The 21868-nt window shown below is 41.6% G+C and overlaps 1 protein-coding gene across 5 annotated transcripts in view; it reads left to right on the top strand.

Annotated features, from left to right (window-relative positions):
- The first annotated feature begins 548 nt into the window (after nucleotides 1-548).
- KAT6B (lysine acetyltransferase 6B) overlaps nucleotides 549-21868 on the top strand; it is a 184030-nt gene continuing 162710 nt past the window's right edge. Inside the window, exons 1-3 of one of the 5 annotated variants that reach the window (XM_058543124.1) lie at nucleotides 549-791; nucleotides 11508-11577; nucleotides 14461-15339. In XM_058543124.1, coding sequence (XP_058399107.1) covers nucleotides 14719-15339 — 621 coding nt within the window. In that variant the 5' untranslated portion in view covers nucleotides 549-791; nucleotides 11508-11577; nucleotides 14461-14718. Of the gene's footprint in view, nucleotides 792-1003; nucleotides 1106-1756; nucleotides 2211-11507; nucleotides 11578-14460; nucleotides 15340-21868 lie in introns of those variants that run through there. The other 4 variants (XM_058543123.1, XM_058543122.1, XM_058543125.1 and 1 more) reach the window with 4 other exon arrangements.

The raw sequence follows: 21868 nt of genomic DNA, 5'->3' as shown, positions 1-21868 counted from the left end.
CTCAGTAGGAGCCATTTCTTGAGCCTACTTTTCCTATTTTCTAAAGTCTCCTCTGCCCATATCCCACCCATCTCCGGGAAGAATGAGGGACGATCTCTTCAGAGTCTGGAGGGCGCTGGAAGGCATGTGGGCAGCGTCAGAGTGGCCTTGCCTGAGAGACCAGAGGAGGCCCCCAGCCTCCCTCATGTGGGCCTCAGGAACTCGGGGGGCCCAGGGGAAGCCTGGAAAACCGAACTTCGCCATCAGCCTTCCTTCGAGCGCTGGCTAGAGGAGAGGGGGAAGGGCCCCCCAGCGGTCTTCCCCCGACTCCCCCCGCCCCCCAGCACCGCTGCCATCCGGCTGCACCGCCCAAGAAAGCACTCAGAACGCAGCTCAGAGCTCTCCAGCTCCTCGCAGGCCGGGAGAGGGCATCTTGAGGGGCACCTTCCCCCTCCAGCCCGCGTCTGACATCCCCACTCCCACCCAAGGATGCCGCCGCCGTGCCCTGTCCGCAGTCGCTGAATGTCACTGCTCCCTCTTCCTCCCGATCAGGGTAGACACAGCTCCCGAGGCATCCCCCACCCCAAAACTGGCGCGATCGCCCGAGGGTGCAAGGCCCCGGCGGAGGACGAAGTTTGGGGCCCACAGCGGCGGGAGGGGGGGCGCATTGGCGAGGACTGCACCTCTCAGTCCCAGCCCTGGCGGGCACACTCCCCGCCCCAAACGGCCCAGGCGTCCCCATCCTCCCGCAGACACCGGCATCTCCGCCCTCCCCCGAGGGCGGCGAGTGGAGCCCCCCAGGGCGGAGGCAGGTACCCCCGGGGCGGGGACTGGGGCGGGCGGGGTCCAGGCTGCGCCCCCGGCCGGGCCGGGCGGGCTAGCTGGCGGCGCGGGGGGAGCGGGGCTGGGCGGCGCTGCCTCGGGCTCTGTGCGCTGCAGCCCGGAGCCGAGGAGGAGGAGGCGGAGGAGGAGAAGGAGGCGGCGGCGGTGGGTCCCGGGCGGGGGGAGCGCGGCGCTGCGGACCCGGGCGGCTGGCAAAGGACGAGGCGGAGGCTGAGGAAGGCAGCGGGGAGACCCGGGCTGCAGCAACAAAGGGCAGCAAGCGATTGGCCGGGCTGCAGGCGAGGTTAGCCGGGGACCGGGGTGGCTGGAGGCAGCGGCGAACGGTGCACGTGCTTGCAGACACGGGCGAGTGTGGAGCCGGGGGGTGCACACCCGGCGGGTAGGGGCTTGCTCCCCCTCGGCGTGGGATGGAGAGGAGGCTGCAGCGACATCGTTCCGCCTGCACCCGGCCTGGGGCTTGCAGGGTAGGGGTGTGTGGGGGGTAAGGATGCGAGCCAGGGGGCGGGCGAGTAGTCGCCCGGGACGGGACGGGAGAGGGTGGAGGAGGGGGCGGGATGGAACGCTCCGGGCGGCGGGCCCGTCCGCGCGCTCTACCGCGGGAGCTGGCGACTGAGAACCTCGAATTTTAACTTCGCGTGCCCGCCCGCGCGCGCCCGCCCGCGCCCACCCCTAAATCCTGCGGCCGCCGCCAGCGATCAGCTCTCACACAAACTTTAGCTGCGGGCTAGGGGGTTTGGGGTTGAGTGGGGGAGGGGAGAGGGAAAAGGCCCTCTGATTGGCGTTGTCTGCAGCCAATAAGGCTAAGTGCCTCTCCTGTGAGTAGACCCAATCCATTTCTAGAGGTAGAGGGGGCGGGTAGGTGGAAGTAGAGGTGGCGCGGTGTCTAGGACAGAAAAAAAGGGCTGGACCAATAGGTGCATAGAAGAGGCGGGCCCAGCGGTCTGTTGATTGGTACTGGCAGTGGACCCTCCCCCGGGGTGGTGCCGGAGGGGGGATGATGGGTCGAGGGGTGTGTCTATGCGGAGGCGAGATGACCGGCAGGAACCTGCCCCAATGGGCTGCAGAGTGGTTAGTGTGTGGGTGACGGACAGACCCGTAGGCCAACGGGTGGCCCTAAGTGTCTGCGGTCTCGTCCAATGGAGCAGCGCCGGGGCGGGGCCGCGGCTCGGGTTTAATGAGACTCCATTGGGCTGTAATCAGTGTCATGTCGGATTCATGTCAACGACAACAACAGGGGGACACAAAATGGCGGCGGCTTAGCTCCTACCCCTGGCGGCGGCGGCAGCGGTGGCGGAGGCGACGGTACCTCCTCCAGGCGGCAGCCGCGGCTTTTTTCTCAGGCAGCGGCAGCACCCCCGGCAGGCGCGGTGGCGGTGGCGCGCAGCCAGGTCTGTCACCCACCCCGCGCGTTCCCAGGGGGAGGAGACTGGACGGGAGGGGGCGGAAGGGGGGGAAATCGGGGGCTTATGACGCCCCTCCCACAGGCCTCTGCGCGAGGGTCACCGCGGGGCCGCTCGGGGTCAGGCTGCCCCTGAGCGTGACGGTAGGGGGCGGGGGGAAAGGGGAGGAGGGACAGGCCCCGCCCCTTAGCGGGGCCTCCAGGGCAAGGGGCGGGGCTCGAGGGTGGAGAGGGCGGGGCGATATCGAGGTGGGGGCGGGGCTGTGGTGGTCGGAAGGCGGCGTGAGGGGGGGCTTGGGAGGGGTTTTCTGAGTGAGAGTGACCTGGTAGGAACGGTGGGAGGCCGGCGAGTGTTTGGGGAGGACTGGTGAGGGGGTGGATGGGAGGGGAAAGTGGAGGTGTCCAAGCAGGTGCAGAAGGGAGAATCGGGAGAGGCACGATATTGGAGATGTGGAAGGGGGGATCAAGGGTATGTGAGGGCAGCTGAAATGATGTAGAAGGGTGAGATTGCAGTTATCTGAGGGCAGAGTAAGAATGGATTTGGGTGTGGTGGATGTGGAGTAGAGTTGAGAACGCAGTGCAGAGTAGATATTGGATTGGGGAAAGTATTGGGGGAATATGAGGAGCAGGTACAATTGCTGTGGTGGGAAAGAGATATCTGGGTGAATCGGCATGTTGGAATAGAAAGGAGGTTTGCTAGCTTTGGGGTATATGAAGCATTAAATAAACATGGAAGGGTGGGATGGATATGCCTGGGAGAGTCTCCGAAAGATGATAAGACAGCAGAGCAGACTTAAATGTGAAAGGAGGCTACTTAGAACTTGCAAAATATGTGTGTAGCAGAAAATCGCGTGGGGACAGGGGATTTGGGGGAGTGGTAAAAGACGGTAGGTGTGAAGAAAGATGGGTGGGGCTGGGCAGTAGGTCTGGGTGAATGTGATTTGGTGGACTGCACCAGGACTGAGGATGGGGCAAAGGTGTTAGTTTGGGAGACAGAGTTGTTTGATAGGCTAGATTTCTTGGGTGAAACTTGAGCTGGAGTCTTGAAGGTGGGGCGGGAGAGGGGGAGCAGGGTTTCTGTCTCAGGATGAGGCTCCTGTACTACCTTGGGAAAGGATACTGTGTATTTTTGAATTTGTAAGTACGTTGGTATGGCCAGAGTGCAGGGAGTGGTGGGAGAAAAGGGACAAAGGCAAATGGCCTCCTATGCCCCATGAAGGAGTTTTAAGTCCTGCAATTGGGAGAGGGTATTGGGATGTGATAAAGAGAGTATTGGACAGAGGTTGTGAATAGGTAGTGATAAGGAATTACAGATGTGGAAAATAAGAAAAGAGAACCAATGAACCAAGTATGTTTGGGGTGGAGGTACCAGGAAATTCAAGGTAAAGAGTATGTGAAGACTCTTACATATATGTACAGGAATTAGTTATGTTGGGATAATATTAGTTCTGTGTTGCTCCAACAAAGGTGTTTTTTATTTTTTTTTTTAAGATTTTATTTTATTTGTTTTGTTCCCCCCAAAGCCCCAGTAGATAGTTGTCTGTCATAGCTGCACATCCTTCTAGTTGCTGTAAGTGGGACGCGGCCTCAGCATGGCTGGAGGAGCGGTGCGTCGGTGCGCGCCCGGGATCCGAACCCGGGCCGCCAGCAGCAGAGCGCGCGCACTTAACCGCTAAGCCACGGGTCTGGTCCCGGTGTTGTTTTTTTTTGATATGACTATGAGTAAAGTACATTCTTCCTGTCTTGTGTACCTTAGATTTTCTGGGATAGCTCTGAAATAAAATACTCCAATCTTATTTATATTCTTCACACATGTATCAAAATGAATTGGGGCAGTCTTTTTATGTTTTTAAGAGGGGAAGGATAATATTGCACGTTTCAGTAAAAGATAAGATTCTTACCTGAGAACTTCTGCTTAGGCTTCAAGGCTGGGGAGGTGAAGGGATGGTTTAAAAAAAAAGAAGAAAATATAGAGACAGAGGAAGGTTTTAACGTACAAGGAGGAACTTAGGGGAATAACTGGCTGGTGATGATGACATGGCCAGTAGAAGTTTTGCCTACCAGCCATACCCAGGCCTCTGAGTAGAGGAAAGTAGTTGAGGAAGTTTGAATAAATAATTTTAATGTATTTTGAAACTTTCATGGACTTGCACATACCACTTAGAAGACTGACTAACTGACCTGGCTTTATTAAGTGCCAGGATTCCTAACAGGTGACTTTTCAGTATCTAAGATACCTTCAGTTTTCCTGCATACAGATGCCTGTATTTGTATAAAGTGAGAGAAAAGGAAATTGTTTTTATGAAAGTAGGGATGTGTGAGCTATAGTGATCAGTCTTTGCTTGCAGAATGGTAAATGATGCATAGATGGAGAAGTGTGATGAAAGGATAGTTGTTCCTTATAATGCTTTAATTTGCATTTCCAAAGCACCTTTAAGCACCTTTTTATAGGACTCCCACAGTCTTCCACAGTTTTTGTATCATCCATTCCACTGTTGCAAGATGTTTGAGTTGTTTGCAGTTTGGGGAAATTGTGAACAAAGCTGCTCTGAGCGTTCCTGTACCTGTCATCTGGTGCACGTGTACAGGTTTCTCTAAGGTGTGCCGCCAGGAATGGAATTGCTGTTTCAAAGGCAGGGTGACTATTTATCCCAGTTTATGCCTATTGTCCCGGTGTAATTATTAATGTAACACCTTTAATTCTTAAAAGTGTCTGGATTTGGATGAGGTGAGTTGTATTGTCACCCTAGCTGTGGAGTATGCTTGTCTTCACCCTTCCTACGTACCAATCAAACTGTTTTCCAGCATTGTACCAGGTCACACTCCCTCCAGTGGTATATGAGAGTTCCCATTGCTTCTTGTCCTCTCCAACTCTCAGTTTTGTTAGCTTTTCAAATTAGCTAATCTGGTAAACTTTGCCTTTACCTGATTAGTAATCAGGCTGAATAGCTTTTCATACATTTGTTGGCTATTTGGATTTCCTCATTTGTAAAGTTCCTGTGCAAGTCTGCCCCCTATTTATTTTTTTTAAATTGGACCTTGTGTCTTTTATTGCTATTTAGAAGTTCTTTATGTACTCTAGATACAAATCCTTTGTTGTGTGTGTATGTTGCAAATGCCTTCTTCAGTCCTGTGGCTTGCCTTTTCACTCTCTTTATAATGTCTTTTAATGAACACAAGTTCTTAATTTTAATGGAGTCAAGTTTATTGGTCTTTTCTTTATAGTTAGTGCTTTTGTGTCTTATTTTAAGACTCTTTTCCTACCCTCAGGTCAAGTAGATATTCTTCTATGCAGTATTATCTTCTAAAAGCTTTATTGACCTTAAAAGATATATGATTATGAGTAAAATATACTCTTCTTGACCCCATTCTTAACCATTACAAATCTGTTTTGCTTTTCTTCACTTTCTTTTTTCCTCTGTCTTGAATTTCTACTTGTCTATATCTATAACTAAGAGCCAGGTGCTGACTTCCTCTTCTCTTAGGAGAAAATGGTCATATAGACAAAGTTTAGCCAGATTAGATTTTACAGGTCTCCAGCTGACTGGATTGCCCTTTTTCCTTTTATAAGCTAGCATTTTACTGTGTTCCTGCTATGTGTCTGCCACCATCCTTGGTTCTTTCATATTTGTTATCTCAATTATTCATCTTTACAGTTCTGCAAAACGAGGATATATTCTCATTTTTACAGATGAGAAAATTGAGATTGATTAAATAACATATCCAATATTCCACAGTTTAGGTAGCTGGCAAAGTGGAGACTGGATCCCTGAATTCTCTAGATACATCCCATCATAGCACACCTCCTTGTTGAATAAGATTTCACTGCTGTATTTGATAATATCCAAAACCAATGAGAATAACTTTCTTACTTTTAATGTCACATGTCCTAATTAAGCACACATAGAGATAATTATTGTGAAACTGGATAAAATTATTGACCTCACTGTGTATGTTAAAGTAAGTAAAGTTAGAGTAGATAACGGACGTTCAGGGTTTCTTGGGTGGCCGTAGAGGTTCTGTAAGCCCTTGAAATCGTGTGCAGATATCTGTTTGTACATGTGTTTGTTTTATTTTTTATTTATTTATTTATTTTTTGTGAGGAAGATCAGCCCTGAGCTAACATCCATGCTAATCCTCCTCTTTTTGCTGAGGAAGACTGGCCCTGAGCTAACACCTATTGCCAATCGTCCTCCTGTTTTTCCCTTTCTCTCCCCAAAGCCCCAGCAGATAGTTGCATATTAACGGTTGCACATTCTGCCGGTTGCTGCATGTGGGACGCCGCCTCAGCATGGCTCGACAAGCGGTGGGTCAATGCGCGCGCCGATCCCAACCCGGGCTGCCAGTAGCGGAGCACGCGCACTTAACCGCTAAGCCACCAGGCTGGCCCCCATGTGTTCATTTTAAAAAATAGATCTATAATTTTTTTCAGATTCTCAAAGGGAACCCTAATTTGTTTTCAGGCTATACTGGATGCCCTGTTTGAAGACATTTGTGATAAAATTAACACTGAATTCTGAAATGATCTGTTTTCAAAAGTAATCTTTTAAAAATTCAGATGTCAGATTTTTTTCTTAATATGTTGTTCAGTCTTTGTCATTAAAACCCAGCTAAAGCTAATTTGTAATTAGAAAGAAATCTAGGATTGAATGGAATTTTAGATGCAAAACATCACTCTAAATTTAATTGATTATTTCTTAAGTGAAAGTGCTTAGTTATAATATATCATCATTACTAATCAATGTACCCAGGCTCCAAAGGCCTGATGACTTCAAATGACTTTTCATCTTGTCTCTAAAATCCTCTGTTTTACAAGGGATCAAATGTCCTGGGAGGTTCCTAACAGTGTGATTAAAGTTTAGAGACTGAAACTATTGAGCACTTAAATGAAGGGATGACTATGCAAACCTAATTCATGGGCTTCACCAGGAGATTTGGGACATGTCTCTACTAATTTATGATGATGATGTTGAAACTAATCTATGCTAAGGATTATGGAAGCTGTAATAGTTTATTGATGGTTCACTTACTGTTTGTTGAAGCAGATTTACACAATTATAGTTTAATGACATAACAAGGATATTGTCAACTAGGAGAGCATGACATGAAAAATTAAACTTCCAATTAATATAATATGTATTAGTTGAAATGATAATTTTCATGGTGATTTAGCCTCTTAGAAATCCTTGGAAAACATTATTAGCTTATGAATTGAAAAGTGTCTATGTTAATGAGTAGTGAGAAAGAACTTAGTATTATTCTAAAAAGATGGAGAATTAAATATTCAATTCAACTGACATTTATTGAGTGCCTACTCTGGGCTTGCTGCTGAGTTAGACTCATAAATATAAGTTGAACAAGGTTGATATTTGAAGAGATGAAATACTGGTTGCTTTTGTTTATTCCTTCAATCATTCTTCCCTCCAACCTATACTGGATGGATACTATTGCTAGAGTGATGTAGACATTCAACAAATATGTGTGTGTGTGTGCGCACTCCACTATGCCTTATTGTATCACCACTTCATCTGTCATGTTCACATGCCTCAGCCTAGCTTTTGCGACAGCCGACTGTATTTCTTATTCCTCTTCAACACATACCTGCTCTAGGCATGCACGTGGATGGACTCAGTGTCCATTTTGGCTGACAACTCTCTCTCAGTTTCTGTGCCTGCTCCTAGATTCCCTTCACACATTCACTGATGCATTTATTTAACAAATAGGCATTGAACCCCTCTTATGTTCAGGTTGTGGTCCTGGGCAATCTTGGGACATACAAAGATGAATCAAACATGAATCCATGAATCCTGTTCTTAAGAATTTTACAGTCTAGTAAGGGAGATGAGGTCAGTACACAAATAAGCATAAGACAAAGTAGGAAATGAATGCCAAAATAGTAAGAAAGCTAAAAGCTTCCTGTTAGACAAAGATCTGTGGGGCTACTGAGAAGGTGTCGTTTGCCCTGGGCCATGAAAGATTTGAATTTGATTGGAGAGACCAGACAGTTACCCAAGTTCTGTCTTGTCTTTCAAGGTCCAGTTTAAGTCCCATCCGTCCAAATGGTGTTCTACCCATCCACACTTAGCAAAGTATAGTCACAGTTGTTTCCATACTTTTTTCCTTCTGTAATCAGTGGAACCCTTTCTTTGAAATGAATCTTGTGGAGAAGCCAACTATATAGAACGGTTAAGGTGGAGCTGCTTTGTTGGGTCCAAGGGGTTGTGGCCCTAGTGTTTAACCCACAAGGGGCACCTGCAGGTGATGCCCAAAACATTTTCTCACAAGAGGTCTAAGGAATCTAGTTTGAAAACCATTGGAGAGACAGGAAAGTTTAGGGTTTAGCATCTGAATTAAAATCCTTCCTGATTTAGTGGTCTGAGGTCTTGGCCAAGTCATGTCTCACTTTTCCTTTTGCAAAGTAGGGCAACAATGCTACCTCACAGGGTTGTTTTAAGGTTTACTTGATAATCTGTGTGAAGTGCCTGGCCTGCAGTAGGTGTCAGAAAATGGTTGGTATTATTATAGTTTAGTGCTTTATTTCTTTTTAAAAAAATAATTTATTGAGACGAAATTCACATACCATAAAATTAACCATTTTAAGGGAACAATTTAGTGACATTTAGTACATACACAGTGTTGTGTGACCACCACTTCTATCTAGTTCCAAAACATTTTCATCCAATGTACAATCTCTTACCCATTAAGCAGTTTCTACTCATCTCCCTCACCCCCTAGCCCCACCAATCTATGTTCTCTCTGTGGGTTTATCTATTCTGGATGTTTCATATATTATGGAATTATATGATATGTGACCTTTTGTGTCTGGCTTCTTTCACAACATCTTTTTGAGGTTCATCCACGTTATAGCATGTATCAGTACTTAATTCTTGTTTTATGACTGACTAGTATGCCAATGTATGGATATACCACATTTTGTTAATCCAGTCATCTGTTGATGGACATGTAGGCTGTTTCCACTTTTTGGCTGTTGTGAATAGTGCTGTTATGAACATCTGTGTATGTGTACTTATTTGAGTATTTGTTTTCAGTTATTTAGGGTATATACCTAGAAGTGGAATTGCGAGGTCATATGGTAATTTTATGTTTAACTTTTTGAGGAAATGCCACCCAGTGCTTTGTTACTTCTTAATTGCTTCTCATCCCCATAGCACCAACCTGTTGTTCTGCAGACACAGAACAACATCTCGCTATTTATTCACTGTCCTTTGATTAGTATTTATAACCTCACCTCCCAATTCACGTTTTGGGCCTTGAGCATTAATTTTAGAGGAAATAGATGCATCCAGGACTTGAAAGTTAACAAATATCACCATATGGATGATGTTTGATGTTGTCAGACAGCAGATATTTGTTAACCGAGGACACTATTTTGAGCAACTGTGCCAGTAGTCTGTTCTGGGTGGTTATAGAAGAAAAGAAGTCAGTATGTTCTGTTTCAGAAGATACTGTTAAGATTTGTGGATCTCACTCAGTTACATAATAGGCTATGAAAACAATCCAGGAGCATATGAAAGTGAGAGAGCTAAAAATAACTATTAGCAAGTAAAACTCAGGATGACAAAAGAGTAAAGTCTATTATTAAGCTTTATTTTTTTTACCACTGTTTTTGGCTCATCCATGATCTCATGACTCGAGTGTTATGACATTGATTTTGAAACAACACACAGCTTTAGTAAAAGCTTAGAGGAGGCTTCACATAATATTTATGATCCAGGATATTTTGACTCTTATTATGCTGACATGAATATTTCTGAATAGTGTTGATAGTTATATAATACTAATGAAGCCAAAAGCTCAGTGTTGGACTAAGCATTTCTCTAGATCTGTTTAGAATAGTCTGTAATGAATGATGTAAATAGTGTTTTATTATAAGACTGTATGATACAACCGTATAATTTACTGATATTATTTTGTAGTTAAAAATAAAATGATTCAAAACCTCAGAAAATAGGGTAATTTAATTTGATGTAGCATGAGTCCCTAGAATTAATTTGGAATGATTTGCTCACTTTTGATAGACTTTTAGTCCAACTTTCAAGTTTTTATAGAAAAAAATGACAAGAGAATAATGATTTTTAGCGTTGTACTTGTGATAGAATGTCCTATCTACATATGAAACAAATCCTAGTGCTCTGAAAAAAAGAAGTGGCATGGATAATTCTGAATCAGGAAAAAAAAGCATTTCTATTTGGCTTTTGAATGAACTATGCGTTTTTTTTCCTGTAGATTTGTCTTTCTAGTTAGATACTGCTTAGACTAAAATTAAATTGGGTTTCAATCTATTCTCTTAGCATACACCAATTTACAGTGGGGCCAGTGGGATGTCAGAAACAAACCAGCCTAAGATTAAAACATTTGCAGTGGATAGTATACATGTGTTTAGTTGAGAATTGGCTACACATAAGAGACTTCTGATTTTGTTCCTCTCCTAGCTGTGTGTGTGTTTTTTAATACTGATTCTGCTTGTAGCAAAGAGCTGCTGAGATACATCTGCTTCTGCCTAATTAACTCTGTTGGTTGGTGTCAGATGAGAGCTAATTTTGAGATTAAATTGAGGAGTGGGGTGTGTGTCTGTGGCTGGGGGACGGGAGAAGGAGGATCTAACATTGCTTGGCTGTTTTATATAAAAGATCAAAATAAAGTTATTCAGAGTGTTATTTTAAATTTATTTTTTGCCTTTGAAGTAAAAATGATCACTACTGTCCTAAAATGTGGCCTGTGTCAACACGTACTTACTATTGTGCAAACTGGCACATCCTCCTCTTACTTGCAGTTATTGGCCATATCCTGGTAGTCTAATCAGTACCTAGATGCCAGGTGACCTTTGGGACAAATAGTGAATGTTGCCTGGGAAAGTTAATACTGACCTTTCAAACAACTTTTGACTTTTTTTTTTCCCAGATAAGATGTTATTACCTGCCTGGCTGTTTAAATAATAGCAGGATTTTTTGTTTCTTGATGGGATTCTTTCTTAGACTCTATCACAAACCTGATTTTTAAAATTTGGAGAATAGGGCTGGCCTTAAAGAAGAGTGAAATTTATTTCTTCAGGCATTTGCTTTGGGGCTTCATTTCCTGTCCTGAATTTCATATTCTTAAATATCCTTTAGTGGTATGAAAGAGTTGATGTGTATCACTAAGTGTAGTGTACTAATAAACTCATTGCAGCTGCTGGTGTTGAATAGTTGTGGAGATCGTAGGTAGTTGCTGGATTAGAGGGTTGTCCTTATGCCCAGATTAACATTTACTTTTTTTCTTTTGGTAGATTTGCCTGAAGATCTGGACAATCTTCATTTTTGTCATGGACTGTTAAAATATTTGGAGTTCCAATTCTGGTATTTTCCTTTATTTTATTATATTTTTGACATATAAAGTGACAGTCTTATTGAAATGTGTTGGTAATGGATATGAATGATTCTTTCGATTGTGGGTAAGGATTGTGGTAATAGCTTGTTATTAAGGTATATTTTGAGTATTTATTAATTATGAAATGTGTTTTGTTTTAATGTATGTTCATTTACTTATGTAACCAAAATGCTTGAAAGCAACTTTGCAATATTGGATGCTTTTCTGTGACCCCTCTGCTTCCTGCAGTTGTATTTTGCACAGTCACATTAAATTAGTTGATTCATCCTGAATGAATGATGAAAGATGAAATAATGACTTAAACAGTGAAATGTCTTCTAATGAAATTTTGCCCCAAATCATTTTACTTTGGAAAGATCAGCTTCCTGTTCTAAACTTACATATAATGATTCCTGTGTTCTATCGTGAAAGTGGTTGCACTATGAAAGCCAATGATTTCATTCCTAAACACACTGTGTTCCAAGTCTAACATTTTTGTCAATGATTTATATAATGACACAAAAGGGAATGCTTATTAGATTTGCAGAAGACATAGATGACAGCATCAGGATTCAAAACAGTCTTTAATAGGTTGGAAGATAGACTCAAACCAACAAGATGAACTGTAATAAATTTTAAATCCCAGCAAATTTTAAATCCCTTCCTTGTGCAAGGAAGGGAATGAAAAGACTCAGCTTGACAGCATTTTTGAAATAAGATCTGGGATTTTTAGTTGGACTGCATTCTTAGCCTGAGCCAGTTGTGTGGCTGTTAAGAAAGTTCGTGAAACCTTGGATTGCATTTATAATTGGATAATGCCTGGATTGCCAGATTTTAAGATGGGCATTAGCCAGACTAGTGAGCAACCAAGAGAAGGAGTGCTTGGAAACCATGTGGTATGTGGAAATGTTAGGAACTGGGGTATGTGTGATCTAAGGTGGGGCTAGAGGTAGAATGGGGTTTGATTGTTAGTAATTTTCAAAAGATACTTGTTTTCAAATATTGGAAGGCCTGTCATATTAAAGAATTAGTAAGAATTTCTTTAGATTGTTTCAGGAGAACTAGGACTAGTGTTTAGGAGTTATGGGAAGGCAGATTTTGGCTCCTGTGAGCTGGAAATATGTTACAGTTAGAGCTGTCCAACAGTGGAATGAGCTGCCTCCAAGAGTGACAAATTCTCAATCACTGGAAGTATTTGGAGACTTGATGACCCATCACTTGGGGATGTTGAAAAGGGGTCATTTACTGGATAACTGGAGGTTGGACTGGATGACCTCCAAGGTGCCTTCAGCCTCAAATTTCTGAATCTGAGGAGAAAAAAATGGAGTGAACCTACAGTTTACTAATTGCAAAGAGGACGGTCCTTTTTAAAACTGCCTCTTTCAAGCTGAGTGAAAAAGTATAGTTCAAGGCCCAGTGTTTTTTAGCGACAGAATCTTTGAGAGCAAATGTTCTATTCTTCAGTATATCTGGCTAATGTTTTGAGGAGACATTGTTTTCCCTTTTTAGGTACATTAAATCTAAGTAAATAACCAGAGAGATCTTTAATTTTGTATTTTATGAGGCATTTTTCACAGTGTGTAGACATTGCATTTGATGGCAGTAATGATAGCTTCTGTGTATTGAATATTAGATACTGTGTTCACTTAATTCTCTCAACAATCCTGTGAGGGATGTACTATTATTGCCCTACAGGTAAAGTGACTGAAACTTAAGTCACTTACTCGGAGTTTCTCCGCTAGACATTGGTAGAGCTGGGATTCATACCATTAGTCTGATTGCAGAGGCAGAACTAGCTAGAGCAGGCAGTTGTGGCTCAGGTGAAGATAGTGCTGGACTTAGATTCCTGAATAATGGCGTTTGAGCCTTAAGTCCACTATTGACTGACTTTGAGTGAGTTCCAGTTTCCCCTGAGCCTCAGTTTACCCATAGAGTCGTCCTGTAGATTAAATGACAAGCATTGTATGTGAGCACACTTGGTAAATTTTAAACTACAAAAAAAGAGTTAAGATGTGGATATTATCAGTAGAGAGCAAGATTAGAGCCCAGATCTGACCTGACTCCCAGGCCAGGCACTTTCTCCTGGTGCTCTTTGCAGTGTAGTCCATACTAGATTGGAGATCTAGGGTGGTTTTTGTGTACACCAGGAGGCTCTCAGAGCAATAGCATTGTCTACCTGGAATCAGATTTGTACGAACCTTCCTTGTGCTGAGCAGTTTCTTGAGCTAACCAGGTGCTAAGATACCTAGACTCCTACATTATTTAAAAGGTGAAGGGTTATGTTACTATTATTAGTTTCAGTTTTCCAGCCTGTGGGTTAGAGTGTCACAGACTCTTTTCAAAGGGCTGAGAGGATATAATTCTATAGAAGTGGCTAGTTGGGAAATTTTCTAATGTGTGAGACTTGGGAAATATAATATCTAGCTGAAATAGAAGAATTAGAATTATTGCCCTTTTTTTGAGTTTAAGATTTCTTGAAGTAAGTTTAAGGTACTTCCATCAGATTTTGTATCATAGACTTACGTGATGTTGATTTTATGTTTATGATAGATGTATATCTTGAACCATTTTCATGTAATTTTATTCATTTCAATCAAATTTATCTATTAAATATGTAAATTAGATGTCATCTCTTAAATGCCCCATGAGTGACTTCATATAAATAAAAGTGAAAAATCCTAAAAAAAATTGCTTCTCAGACTGTGACCCAATTTCTGGTTGGAAAATATGGTCACTGAGCTTTGTTACATAATACCTGCCTGTCATTACTTCTGTGGTCATTTTGCATCTGAAAAAGTAATACTAAAGAGTCTTTTAATTTGTTTTTAGAGGATCCATTATTAAGAGCCTTCCCCTCCCTTTTATCGTTTAAGGTCTTGATTTCCTAGTTAAAGATGGTCTTCACCCGAATGCAGTCTTTCGTGTTGGTCAGATAAGACAACTATCAACATCGCCTGTTTGTCCCTCTTTTTAATCTCTTAAGAATGGATGTTTGTAAGATGTTGCTTATATGGTCTGGAATACTCGGCTCATTTGTTGACTTGTAAATGACTTCTAAATGTGCAAGTTCTGTTAAATACAAGGAGAACCTCTATGGGTAACTTTTGTATTGAAGAAGTCATTTGTCAACCATGGTAAAACTTGCAAACCCACTTTATACAGAGTGGATTCTTGAAGCTATACAGAAAATAAAAAAGCAAAAGCAAAGGCCCTCTGAAGAGAGAATCTGCCATGCAGTGAGCACTTCCCATGGGCTGGATAAGAAGACAGTCTCTGAACAGCTGGAACTCAGTGTTCAGGATGGCTCAGTTCTCAAAGTCACCAACAAAGGCCTTGCCTCCTATAAGGACCCAGACAACCCTGGGCGCTTTTCATCAGTTAAACCAGGCACTTTTCCTAAGTCAACCAAGGGGTCTAGAGGATCATGTAATGATCTCCGCAACGTGGATTGGAATAAACTTTTAAGGAGAGCAATTGAAGGACTTGAGGAGCCAAATGGCTCCTCCCTGAAGAACATAGAGAAGTATCTCAGAAGTCAAAGTGATCTCACAAGCACCACCACCAACCCAGCCTTTCAGCAGAGGCTGCGACTGGGGGCCAAACGCGCAGTGAACAATGGGAGGTTACTGAAAGACGGGCCGCAGTACAGGGTCAATTATGGAAGCTTAGATGGCAAAGGGGCTCCCAAATATCCCAGTGCTTTCCCATCCTCACTCCCACCTGTCAGCCTTCTACCCCATGAGAAAGACCAGGTAAGTGAAGAGCGAATGTTAATACATTCGAAGTATTACCCGTTTGACTTGTATAGTTTCAGTTAAATTTCATATGGACAAAAGTTCTGAGTAAAATTTGATAAAATCAAATGTTTTGCGTCAGAGCAGCCTTTTATATTTTAAAATGTATATATTGTTTTACAATATAAATTGTTCTGTATTGTTGTACAGCGTATTGAGGGCTTGCTCATTGGTTGACTAAGAATTTAACATGATGATTATGGGATTTGTTTTTTAAACTCTAATTCCTAATCGGTGAGTGGTTGAAGGGACCAGGATAGATAACTTTAATTCTCCTTCCTCAAGGCAGGATCATATATATTTCAAAAATCTAAGAAAGGCCATCGTATATTTTCCTTTTTAAAAAATTTATTATTTATTATTTTTATTTTTTCCAGCTTTATTGAGGTATAATTGACATATTTTTCTCTGTATTGCTACTTTCAGGGAAGAAGAATCTGTAGACTAATTATTTTAATACTGATAGTCTGTGCATTCCTGGAATTGTTTTAATATGTGACCTAAATATCCTGCCTGTTTCAATTTAAAGTCATTTATTATTGTCCACATCTCAGTGGGTGAAAGTGAATATTTATTTTGTCTCATACTGTATCTTTTCTAACACTCTTTTGGTCTCTCCGGGCCTAATGTTATTTCTATAGTATTTATAAATATGTGACAGATTTCCCCTTAAGTTACTGCTACAATTTTGTGTCTTTGGTTGAGTAGGGTTTTCCAGTGTTTCGTTTCAGAGCTACTGAAATTACTTCCCAAACTAAAACCAAAGTAGAGCAACAGCAGATTGTTTATGATAATCATTCAGGCCCTCCAGCTTTGGGGTTGTCTGTCCTTTGGGTGAGTGGATACATCGATATCAGTTAACTTTACATCTTGTAAACCATTAACCATTGTTGATAGAAAGTGTGGTTGTATGTACATTTTTAGAAAGATGGAAACACCAGTGTTGTGAAAAGTTGTGCTCCTGACGGCTTGTGTTTCCTCTTTGGATGCCACCAACCCTTGAGTTAGACCCTGCTTCCCTCCGTGCTTTAAGCTGAGGGAGGCCCAGCTCTAGAAACTGGACAGGACCAGGTGGTTTGCCCTTCCACGGACGAATCTAAACCCTAGCATTTATTTCTTAACCGTATTTTTATTTTATTAGTTTTCCTCAACATTTATTTTGGTGGTATTTGTGTTTGGGTAACCAACTCCCCATTCTTTGTGAGAGAATGTGGGCATAAAGATAGAAGTAAACCTACGAAATTTTCTTTTTAATAACGTTTGTTTCAAAAAAATACAGCAAGTGACTCAAATCCTAATTCTTGTGTCTGACACAGCCACATTAAGCACTTCTGTTTCTCATTAAATATTTTTACAAAAGCTTATACCATGAGGAAATTCCTTAAGGGAATATAGAGCCATTTCTTGATGGATTTGGATATCTTTGTTTTTAAAATATATACACTACCCTAAGGTATATTAAAGTTTTATAATTATCGGGTACATGGACTAATTCAGGCAGCTTTAAGCATTTAATAGTACGTTTCAATGATTTGGTGATAGAGGGGATCTCTTTACTCGTGATAGAGAAGTCAGTATAGATTTTCCACAGACCCTTTCTTATCCTTCTCTTTAACCTTGCCCATCATGTCTTGCTAACCTTATCAAATTTTTTTCATACAGCATCTGTATGGAAGTATTTTTAGTCTAAAGGAAAATTCATGTCTGAAAGTGTCTTGGGTTGAGAACAGAGTAATTTATTGCTTAGCATGCAATTGTTACTGCTCTTTTTATGATGCTGATGTTTAAATTGTCCAGTTAGCATCATCATATAACAAGGAAAGCTGAGAATATGTGTCCTAGAATTTTTACTTGATCAAATTTGGAGATCAGTTGAGTTGAATAATCATAATCTAATTCTTAAAAAAGAACAAATAAAAATAAATATCAGGTCAAATCAATTTGACCACAATGTATTGTATTGTTTGTATTGTATATTACAGTAGCACTTTTCCTTGAAAAAATGTAATTAAAGCCACATCATAATATATTGCCCTTTGAAATTACAAGTGGTAAATAGTTTAAAACCGTGTAAACTTGCTAATAAGGTAAATGTAATAGAAATTCTTAACCTGGGATCCATGAATGAGTTTGGAGTAGGTAGGCCACAAATCCCCTGAAATCAAATGTAAAGTCATGTGTATCCACGTTTTTCTAGGGTCAGCGTTTATCGTTTATCAGATTCTCCGAGGGATCCGAAATGTCAAATAGCCAATGCGAACATTTTTGTACTGTAGAAAATATTTTGAGTTTCTTATGCTAAAACTGTAATATGGTAATGGTTGGCTTTTGGTTATTCTTGCTTCAGCTGCTGAACTTGGATCTGTATGTAGATTGGTTGTACTGTAGTTTCATGTATATAGGACTTTTTCTTATATATTCGGAATACAGATTATTGTAGTTCTTGATATGCTAGAAGTCTGTAGAGTTTGCATTGTGGGAGGACGTTTATGATATAAATGGCAGTGTTTGTACAGAGATAGAGTAATCTCAATTACAGTTTAGTCAACTAATGTCTTTCAAAGAAGCTGTTATTCTAGTTACTTTTGCTAAGCAGTTTCATTTAATTATAAAAAAAATTTATTATTTTTATTATTTTTTGTGAGGAAGATCAGCCCTGAGCTGACATCTGTCTCCAATCCTCCTCTTTTTGCTGAAGAAGACTGGCCCTGGGCTAACCTCAGTGCCCATCGTCCTCCACTTTATATGGGACACCGCCACAGCATGGCTTGACAAGCAGTGTGTCGGTGCGCGCTGGGGATCTGAACCCCGGGCCGCTGCAGCAGAGCGTGCGCACTTAACCGCTACGCCACCAGGCCCGCCCCAAAAATAACATTTCTTAAGTGTTAAATGCTGGCACTATTCCAAGTGCTTTATATTTATTACGTCCTTATCATAATAACTGTGAAGATCATAGATTATTATCCGTATTTTACAGATGAAAAACTCAGGCGCGGGGCCGGCCCGGTGGCGCAAGCGGTTAAGTGCGCGTGCTCCGCTGTGGCGGCCCGGGGTTCGCTGGTTCGGATCCCGGGCGCGCACCGACGCACTGCTTGGTAAGCTATGCTGTGGCGGCGTCCCATATAAAGTGGAGGAAGATGGGCACAGATGTTAGCCCAGGGCCGTCTTCCTCAGCAAAAAAAAAAAAAAGAGGAGGATTGGCGGATGTTAGCTCAGGGCTGATCTCCTCACAAGAAAAAAAAAAAAAAAAAGAAAAAAGAAAAACTCAGGCGCAAAGCCTAAGTAATTTGCCCAAGGTCACTCATAGAGCTGGTGAGTGGTGAAGCCAAGATTCTAAGGAGACAGTCTGATTCCAGAGCTCTTCACTGCTGGGCTGTGTACTGGTCAACAGGGATGGCTTTTCATCAACAGCAAAAATAGCTCTTCCAGTTCCTCAAATGCTTAGAAGCAGTTTTCTCCCAACAAATAGATATCTGGCATTTTAAATTTGGTAGTTACAATGAGCTCCTTACCGTTTTTAAAGCAGATGCTATTTATAATATTAGCAATATGGGAAAGCAGTAGGGAAAGTAGTAAATCTATGTCTAATTAGGTTTAACATCATCATCATTGCTATGCATGATGGCTAGGAGGAATACAATGCAAGTTAAAATAGAAGGGCTCCTTCCTTTCTGAAATGTAATTGCACATCTTCTGATAGTCTAGAATTCAAATTGGATATTACAGCACTGGCTCCTTAGCATAACTTCTTTGTATTTGTTTAAGAAAGCTCTACTTGGTGAGGTGATGTGGAAATGAATTAAACCACTGAAGATAAAACTTTATCTTTGACTTAGTGAGGGAACTCCTAAAAGATAGTATTAGTGTTTCTCATTAAAAGTGGTAAAGCTCAATTAGGTCAGATTATGAAGACTGTGGAAAGTCAGATATTCTAAGAGAGACTTCATTTATCACCACACACTCTGTAGCATTAAGATTCCATTTGAACGTTTGGGCTTTAGCATTTTTTATAAAATCAGTTTAGTTCAATTTTAAACAGATTCTTTGGTATTTCACTTTATTAAGAATATCTTCCTAAAGTTTATTAAGTGTCAGATCCTGGTATGTTTCTATTGTAGTACGTAATATGGGAACTCTCATTCTAGGCTGCTGTAGGTGGAAAGGGAGACACTACTAATATCAGGTAGGGCTTTTGATGCTTTTTTCTTGAAAAAAGGAAATAGCTGTGTTAGAGTCTTACAAAAACCTTCAAACATAACTACAAAAACAATGATACTGTCATTAAAAAAATAAAGATTTTTTTTTTTTTTGCTGAGGAAGATTGGCTCTGAGCTAACATCTGTAGCCAGTCTTCCTCTTTTTTTGCTTGAGGAAGATCAGCCCTGAGCTAACATCCGTGCCAGTCTTACTCTATTTTGTATGTGGGTCACTGCCACAGCATGGCTGACGAGTTGTCTAAGTCAGCTCCCAGGCTCCGAACCCATGAAGCCCAAGCAGAGTGCGCTGAACTTTAACCACTACACCCTGGGACCAGCCCCAAGATGAGTTTTAAAAGGAGCACAGATGATCAGAAATGGGACCGAGAGAGGAAACGATGTTAAAATCACTTGTCATGGTCTTGGCTTGTTCAGTTGTTTATTCCATTTGTCCCCTACTCCCTTTTCGGGAGATATTTTATTATGGCCTTTGGCAATGTTATTATTATGAAATATTTCTATAAATATAAGATTAATGTACATCCTACATCAGTTTCTTGTGTTATGTAAATGCCATAAATTGAAGAACTTTATTTTTAGATTTTCCTTTCTTCAGTTTTCTCCATTCTGTCCTCTGCTCTCCAGTCACATTATCCATGCCCTAGAGAGACCCTCTTCATCTCTCTCTGGGACTTTTCCAATCGCCTGTACTTTGTGAAGGACCATTCACTAGTCCATATTGTTCTTTGATGTGGCAGTCTTCCAGAAGTCTCTCAGCCTTAGGGGAATTGTTCATAGTCTCAGACAACTCGATCTTTTTGGATCTTTTTGGCAGAAATGTGTGTATTTTTTTATCTGCTAATTATAGAGAATCCAGATGTCCTCCTCTCTGTTGACCTTAGTTTTCCTTTGAATTGATGTCCTTGGTATTGCAGATGCCACATTTCTCAGAGTGCTTAGCTATGTGTAGTCAGCCGGAAGTTGGATTAAGCTCTAATATTGCAAAATACATTCTTCCATGTAACCTGAATTTTAGGATTGGTATGGATGAAAGTCAGTTTTAGAATGACTAAAGTCAGACAGAGACGTATTATAATGTGAGGGACTAGCTGGATCAGCTGCTTGCTGTTCCAGGGTCAGGGAAGGAAAAAAAATTATAGTTCATGTTTTTCCTATAATTAAGCTTCAGAAGTTCTTCAAAATAGCAGAGTATCTGAGGACTGCTTTTGTGAGCAGATAGTACCAGTTCTTGAGACATTGTTGAGAGAACACTTGGATTGTCTCAAGCTAGTTAGTTGGGTCAAGGGAAAGATAAAATGAAGAGTGAATGAGTCTTTCTGTTGCACCCTGAGGCATGACAGCTTGTTCCACTTTTGAGCTTTTATCAAGATGGGACTTGTCTAGACTTCTAATGAAATAGGCTTCAGGTAAAGTAGAAACATTATGTCAGAGGAGTTTTGACAGTTAAAATGAGTGTTAAACATTCTTTTTAACTCTTTGGATCTTGGATGTGTTTGATACTGTATTGCTGCCTTTTCTACAACACATGATTCTATCCTGAGTGATACATAGATCAGTCTATTTTCTGATTTCCTAATGGTATTATCTTCCAAGCATTGAGGATACTAAGAGTATGGATTTTTTTTTTTTTTGTGAGGAAGATCAGCCCTGAGCTAACATCTATTGCCAATCCTCCTCCTTTTTTTCCCCAAAGCCCCAGTAGATAGTTGTATGTCATAGTTGCACATCCTTCTAGGATGTGGGACGCGGCCTCAGCATGGCCGGAGAAGCGGTGCGTCGGTGCGCACCTGGGATCTGAACCCGGGCTGCCAGTAGCGGAGCGCGCGCACTTAACCGCTAAGCCGCAGGGCTGGCCCAGGGTATGGATTTTTGACTAATTTTGGATATTTTCAGCAGCTTTCAGGAATGTATTGTTGCATTCCATATACTTATTTGTCTTATAACAGCTACATTTGTGATACTTTCTGGGCTAAGAAAATCTATATTTTATAACTTTGAAGTTATTTAACAATTAAGTACTGTTTGCTGATTTATTCTCATTGTATTTTGGATGGCAAAGATTTTTATTCATCCTTTCCCTTCAAGCTTTATTTAATAAATAGTACATTTCAATGTTTCTCAGAATGAAGGTCTACATTCTTTTTATGTATTTTATCTTTGTACATGGTAATATATAACAGATACACAAGAAAATTGTTTTATCATTGCAATAGAAAATTTTGATTATAAAATTCATAGCTTTTTGTTTTGTTTATAAACTTAATTTTCTT

This window comes from Diceros bicornis, chromosome 6, assembly GCF_020826845.1.
Source record: "Diceros bicornis minor isolate mBicDic1 chromosome 6, mDicBic1.mat.cur, whole genome shotgun sequence".
NCBI classification, from domain to species: Eukaryota; Metazoa; Chordata; class Mammalia; order Perissodactyla; family Rhinocerotidae; genus Diceros; species Diceros bicornis.
This window is presented reverse-complemented; position numbering and strand designations above follow the sequence as displayed.